The sequence below is a fragment of the Salmo salar genome, chromosome ssa14, assembly GCF_905237065.1.
Source record: "Salmo salar chromosome ssa14, Ssal_v3.1, whole genome shotgun sequence".
NCBI lineage: Eukaryota > Metazoa > Chordata > Actinopteri > Salmoniformes > Salmonidae > Salmo > Salmo salar.
In genome coordinates, this window is record NC_059455.1 from 61457866 (window position 1) to 61465173 (window position 7308).

General features: G+C 44.8%; 1 protein-coding gene across 1 annotated transcript in view; it reads left to right on the forward strand.

The window, feature by feature from the left end:
• Positions 1-6803, forward strand: part of ppce (Prolyl endopeptidase) — a 40643-nt gene extending 33840 nt beyond the window's left edge. The window contains 7 exon segments of the mRNA NM_001173865.1: positions 2619-2816; positions 3143-3246; positions 3335-3471; positions 3847-3941; positions 4358-4489; positions 5760-5916; positions 6079-6803. Of these exon segments, the coding sequence (NP_001167336.1) occupies positions 2619-2816; positions 3143-3246; positions 3335-3471; positions 3847-3941; positions 4358-4489; positions 5760-5916; positions 6079-6373 (1118 nt within the window). The 3' untranslated portion in view covers positions 6374-6803.
• The last annotated feature ends 505 nt before the right edge of the window (positions 6804-7308 follow it).

Genomic DNA, 7308 nt, shown 5'->3' on the forward strand with positions numbered 1-7308 from the left:
GGAGGAGGACACAATGGAGATGGCGAGATCATGGAACGGGCAGTCCTTCCCCGGGAGGAAGAGCAGCTCCGTCTTGCCGAGGTTCAGCTTGAGGTGGTGATCCATCATCCACACTGATATGTCTGCCAGACATGCAGAGATGCGATTCGCCACCTGGTTATCAGAAGGGGGAAAGGAGAAGATTAATTGTGTGTCGTCTGCGTAGCAATGATAGGAGAGACCATGTGAGTATATGACAGAGCCAAGTGACTTGGTGTATAGCGAGAATAGGAGAGGGCCTAGAACTGAGCCCTGGGGGACACCAGTGGTGAGAGCACGTGGTGCGGAGACAGATTCTCGCCACGCCACCTGGTAGGAGCGACCTGTCAGGTAGGACGCAATCCAAGAGTGAGCCGCGCCGGAGATGCCCAACTCGGAGAGGGTGGAGAGGAGGATCTGATGGTTCACAGTATCAAAGGCAGCAGATAGGTCTAGAAGGATGAGAGCAGAGGAGAGAGAGTTAGCTTTAGCAGTGCGGAGAGCCTCCGTGTCACAGAGAAGAGCAGTCTCAGTTGAATGTCCAGTCTTGAAACCTGACTGATTTGGATCAAGAAGGTCATTCTGAGAGAGATAGCAAGAGAGCTGGCCAAGGATGGCACGCTCAAGAGTTTTTGGTCATTAATAATGGTCAAATCCGGAAATTATAATTTCGAAAACAAAACGTTTATTCTTTCAGTGAAATACGGAACCATTCCGTCTTTTGTCAAACGGGTGGCAACCCCAAGTCTAAATATTGCTGTTACATTGCACAACCTTCAATGTTATGTCATAGTTATGTAAAATTCTGGCAAATTAATTACGGTCTTTGTTAGGAAGAAACACAGTTCGCAACGAGCCAGGCGGCCCAAACTGTTGCATATACCCTGACTCTGCTTGCACTGAACACAAGAGAAGTGACACAATTTCCCTAGTTAATGTTGCCTGCTAATATGCATTTATTTGAACTAAATATGTAGGTTTAAAGAAATATACTTCTCTGTATTGATTTTAAGAAAGGCATTGATGTTTATGGTTAGGTACATTTGTGCAACAAATGTGCTTTTTTCGCGAATGCGCTTTTGTTAAATCATCACCCTTTTGGCGAAGTTGAAGTAGGCTGTGATTCGATGATAAATTAACAGGCACCGCATTGATTATATGCAAAGCAGGACAAGCTAGTTAACCTAGTAATATCATCAACCATGTGTCGTTAACTAGTAGATTATGTGAAGATTGATTGATTTTTATAAGATAAGTTTAATGCTAGCTAGCAACTTACCTTGGCTCCTTGCAGCCACAAGGTCCTTTTGAAGCTGCACTCGCGTAACAGGTGGTCAGCCTGCCACGCAGTTTCCTCATGGATTGCAATGTAATTGGCCATAATCGGCGTCAAAAAGGCCAATTACCGATTGTTATGAAAACGTGAAATCGGCCCTAATTAATCGGCCATGACGATTAATCGGTCGACCTCTACTAGAATGTCCAGTGTACTTACTGTATCTTAGACAAAGTCCATTTGAAGTGAAAGGAGTAAACAGTCTGTGTTCCATGCTGTACAGAAGCAGACTGCCATCTGTTGGACAATAGAAAAACAGCAGTGTACTTTAACGTTGAAAAATGAGCATACATGATAAACTAATTGAGCAGCGTAACAGATGGGCTACTGTTAGTCAAGTGACAGTCCAGTACAGCATTGGTGTCCAAAGACCCATAAAAGAATGCACAACTTGTCGTACATTAACACAAATGGGGTATGGCAGCCGATGACCTTACAGAGTTCCACTTATTTCAGCAAAAAACAAGAAACTGCGGCTGCTGTGGGCTAAGGAACAAAAACACTCGACACTGGAAAATTGGAAAAACATTGCTTGGTCTGCTGAATCCCGGTTCATGTTGTTTCACGCTGATGGGAGGACTAGGGTATGGAGAAAACCACTAGTACATGCATCCATCATGCTGCGTGTCAACATTGCAGGCTGGTGGTGTGATGTTGTGGGGTGTGTTTTCATAGCACACATTGGTTCCCTTGATAAAATTGGAGCAACGTTTGAATGCCATAGGATATCTGAACATCATTGCCAATCAGGTGCATCCCTTCATGGCAGCAGTGAATACATTTTGTTCAGGAGGGTAATGCCCCATGCCACAAGGCTAGGATTATCCAGGAATGGTTCCAAGAACATGACAGGGAATTCAGCTTACTGCAGTGGCTTGCCCAGTCACCAGATCTCAATCAAATTGAGCATCTGTGGGACGAGACGGAACAGGCTATTCAGAGTAGAGATCCACTACCAGCCAACTTGACACAACTGTGGGAAGCATTGGAGTCAACATGGGCCAGCATCCCTGTGGAACGCTTTCGACACCTCGTAGAGTCCATGCCCCGACGAATCGAGGCTGTTCTGAGAACAAAGGGGGGTGCAACTCAAAATTAGGAAGGTGTTCCTAATATTTTGTACACTCAGTGTATATGTCAGGTTGTTGGTGCATTATGCTTTTCTTATAATGCTTCAAGTTTTAAACAGAAATAAGTGACCTGCTGATATGCTCATAAAGAAACCAATTAGCCTACATTGTGAGCATTTTCTGTGTTTCTATAGGCTCTGTGGCCTGTGTGAACCAGCACCACCTAGTGGTCAACTATGTCCATGACGTGAAGGACATCCTGCAGTTGTATGAGCTGTCCACTGGTGGTCTGGTTAGAGATCTGCCTCTGGACGTGGGCACTGTGGTGGGCCTCAGCTGTAAGAAGAAACACTCCGACTTCTTCTACAAGTTCACCTCCTTCACCACGCCAGGTACTGTACTGTCTCGCAGGGGATACCCAACTTATTTTGTGGTGTTAGATATATGAAAAGGATATGTCATTTATTGGGACTAACCTATGAACGAGGCTGATGTTCATTGGCATAACCTGAAGTGTTTATGCCTCCTTTTTTGTGTTTTCACCTAATTATGATTCATTACGGTTAATATCCTCACTAAGGAGTGACAGCTAACATTCAACACAAAGAAGACTAACTTTGAATACTACTGTTGAGTACCCTCTCTGCCAACTTTCTTTTCATCTCTAACCTTTGACCTCCTCATGACCTCAAACCCCTATGTGTGGTGTCCCTCCCAGGTGTGATCTACCACTGTGACCTGAGCAAGGCGTCTCCAGAACCCACAGTGTTCAGACAGGTGGAGGTGAAGGGTATTCAACAGGAGGACTATGAGACCAACCAGGTATGACAACAGCAGATTGCGTCTGTGCACAGTAACGACTTATAGTATCTCGACAATCTCAGTATGACAACATTGTTGTGTGTTTCAGGTGTTTTACCCCAGTAAGGATGGAACTAAAATCCCCATGTTTCTGGTGCACGCCCGGGGTCTAAAGAAGGACGGATCACATCCTGTCTTCCTGTATGGATACGGAGGTTTTGAGAACTCCATCCAACCATACTACAAGTTAGTATCACAATGCATGAATCTCCAGTGGAACGTTATGCATCTTTCCTCTCCAGGAATTCATAAGTATAATTCATCCAAATGACCTGTATTCTGTGTCGGTGTGATTTGAGTGACACCTGTCCTGTCTCTCTCTGTGTCTCTCTCTGTGTGTCTCTCTGTGTGTCTCTCGCTGTGTGTCTCTCGCTGTGTGTCTCTCGCTGTGTGTCTCTCGCTGTGTGTCTCTCGCTGTGTCTCTCGCTGTGTCTCTCGCTGTGTCTCTCGCTGTGTCTCTCGCTGTGTCTCTCGCTGTGTCTCTCGCTGTGTCTCTCGCTGTGTCTCACTCTGTGTCTCACTCTGTGTCTCACTCTGTGTCTCACTCTGTGTGTGTGTCAGTGTTCCATACCTGCTTTTTGTCAGACACCTGGGGGGAATCCTGGCTGTAGCCAACATCAGAGGAGGAGGGGAGTACGGACAGACCTGGCACAAAGGTACTGTATCTTCACCGCATAAAGACACATAGAAATAGCTTGATTTAACCTAAAACTATGGGCTGTGATTCGCTAGTCTATTTTACGAGCACAGCTTTTCACTATTTTGCCTTCACCTTTCATCCTCGGGTGGGGCAAATAAGATGAGCAGGAAACTACTATAGTTATGACTATTGAGATCCAGCCCCAGTCTATCTCTGTAGCCCAGTTGGTAGAGCATGGCGCCGCTTTGGCAGTTGCAACGCCAGGATAGTGGGTTCGATTCCCGGGACCACCTGCACGTAAAATGTATGCATGGCTTGCATGCTTTGGTTAAAAATGTCTGCTAAATGGCATATATTATTAATATTATAATAATAATAATATCTATAGACTATGGCTGTATCCTGTTGAGTTGAATTGCTGTCTCTGTCTAGGTGGTATCCTGGGGAACAAGATGAATTGCTTTGATGACTTCCAGTGTGCAGCAGAGTATCTGATCCAAGAGAACTACACCACAGCCAGCCGCATAGCCATCAACGGAGCCTCCAATGGGGGACTGCTCGTGGGTATGGAGAGGGGGGATGGGGAAGTGTGTGTGTGTGTGTGTGTGTGTGTGTGTGTGTGTGTTTAAAGACCATCTTTCTAAATTGTCTCCTAGTTCAATCAGTCATTACTGTATTATCTATTTTCATTTTTTTATATCTTCAGTATGATTGTTAATTTAAAATCCATCCAATAGTAGTTAGCTACTTAGCTTCAATTAATTCAGTGATTACACAGCACATTAAACAGTAGTAAGCTACATGATTTAGAAAGACTGCCAACCATATGGCATTGTACAAACCCAACTAAAGTGTTCTTCCCTATTTTAATTGGCCATTTAGGAAAGATTGGATGTTGTTGTAGTGTGTGTGACGGTCAAAGAGTGAGTTGGGTATGTTTTAAGAAGTATAATTATGCGTGTAACAAGTGTAAGACAGGCCTCTCTCTCTCTCACAACACACTGAGAATCTCACTGCCGATAGGTACTTATCACAGTGGGAGACCGTTCCTTTACTTGCTAGAACAAATCAGAACCTGCTGTGTGCCAACCCACCCTTATTAAAAAAAAGATTGCAGTATGTTGCAAATACTGCATCCAAAATAACAGTTGATTGCAGTTACTGCACTTTCACTGCACATTTAAAACTGCAATCTTTTTTTTTTTGTAAGAGCAGTAGCAACACACCTACCAATTCAATTCTTGTTAGTGGACAACAACGTGACTTTGAGCCAGTCAGAGAGCAGGAACCCCCACGTGGGGAAGCCCCCAAAAAAAGAGGGCATTGTCTCCACGGATGAGCCAGTCACACTTCATATGCAACGTAGGCTATGGGATGGTAGCTAGCTATGTGCACAGACGCAATGCACACAACACTAAATACTTCCTCCAAGCTAGCTAACCACTGTAGCTATTATTAACGTTATAATTAAATCACAATGGTTAGTTTTCATGAAACAGCTTCCTGTGTTAGCTGCCGAGTTAGTGCAGTGTCCTTAGCTAGCTATCTAGTAATGTTGTGCTAGCTAGCAAATATGCTAAACATTTTTGCTATGGGCTGGCAGTATGGGATTATGGAGAGTGAATTAAATGTGTTCTTTGTCATCTTGCTAGGTAGTTATCTGGCTAGTATCAACAAGTGCTTTCTACAAAATAACAACATTAGCACAGCCAGCTTGGAATCTAGACCATAAGCAATACACATGGATATGCATTGCCAAACAACACTGCTGCCACTTCCTGGTTTGGACACCGGTGTGTCTTGAGATTTAACTCTTTCACTCACACACACCCAGCGGCATGTGTGAACCAACGTCCGGACCTGTTCGGTTGTGCTGTGGCTGAAGTTGGGGTGATGGACATGCTCAAGTTCCACAAGTTCACCATTGGCCACGCCTGGACCACTGACTACGGCTGCGCAGACCACCCTGAGCAGTTCAAATGGCTCATCAAGTAAGTCTGGCAAACTCAAACACACACACACACATTAAACATACATCACATACTGAACATGACCATAACTGCATTGGACGCCGCGTTCTAGCTCTGCACATGCACTTCGTAATTTGTACAATAAATACATTCTCCCTCCCTCCTCTCCCCTCTCACCCTCAGGTACTCCCCTCTTCACAACCTCCCCCCTAGCCCTTACGCTGGCACTGCCTACCCTGCCATGCTCCTACTGACTGCCGACCATGACGACCGGGTGGTGCCCCTCCACACCCTGAAGTACTGTGCCACACTGCAGCACGGTGTGGGCAGCAGCCCCGGGCAGCGCCAGCCTCTCATGGTCAGGGTGGACACCCGCAGCGGTCATGGAGCGGGCAAGCCTACTGCTAAGGCCATCCTGGAGGATACACACATCTTCTCCTTCATCGCCCAGACACTGGGGCTGAGCTGGAGAGAGTGAGTGAGGGAGGCAGGGAGGCAGGGAGGAGAGGTCGAAGGGGGAGGAGAAAAGGGGAGGGAAAAGGTAAAGGAAAAGTGAGAAAAAGAGGAGTAGCAGGAGAGATTAGCAGAAACAGAGGAGGTTAGGAGAGAGGAATGGGGAGGGAAATTTAAGGAGTGGAGGGAGGATGAGACTGGGAAAACAGGTGATGTTTGACAAACTGATACTGTACACTATAAAACCCCACAGTGGACGTGTCATAATACCCATAAAATCTAACAGTCAAACAGGGAAATGGTTCCAATTGTTTTTCCACCATTCATTTTTCCCATAGGGGTTTTAGAAACACTTCAAATAAGGGCTGTGTTTTGTGTAGGCTTACCCTGCTGTGATGTTTTGATAACTTATCAATATATTCACTTTATTTTGTATAAATAAAATGTTATTTCTACGATTGTTTTGCCAATTGTACATCATTTATCACTTTTTCCTGTAATGGAATATTTTTGTGGGTAAGACTGCTTCCACTTAATTCTCTAGGATGCAATGCACTTGTCCTCTATACACAGTAGGTGGCAGTATGTTACAGTGGAATAGCTCTATGGAGCTTCAGTTCCTGACTGTGCAACCTTAGCTGTCCGCCAGACTGCCCTGATTTCCAATACAATGATAAACAGTCCTCACCAATGACAGTCTTATCAAACCCTATTCAGAGAAAAATAAGCACAAAATGTATACCTTGGCTTTCTCCATTGTGCCATCCACCGTAGCCATAACGCATTTAGCTTTTTGAAAATGCACCCATTTCAAGGTCTTTCAGCTTATTAGCTGTAAATGTGTTTATACAAGTGCTCTCTCTGTATTGAAAGACAAGGCAAAATGAAAAGCAGTGCTGTCATTCGTTGCATTATATGGGGGTTCATTCAGTCGTACTCTATTCATCTATTCAGTCTTGA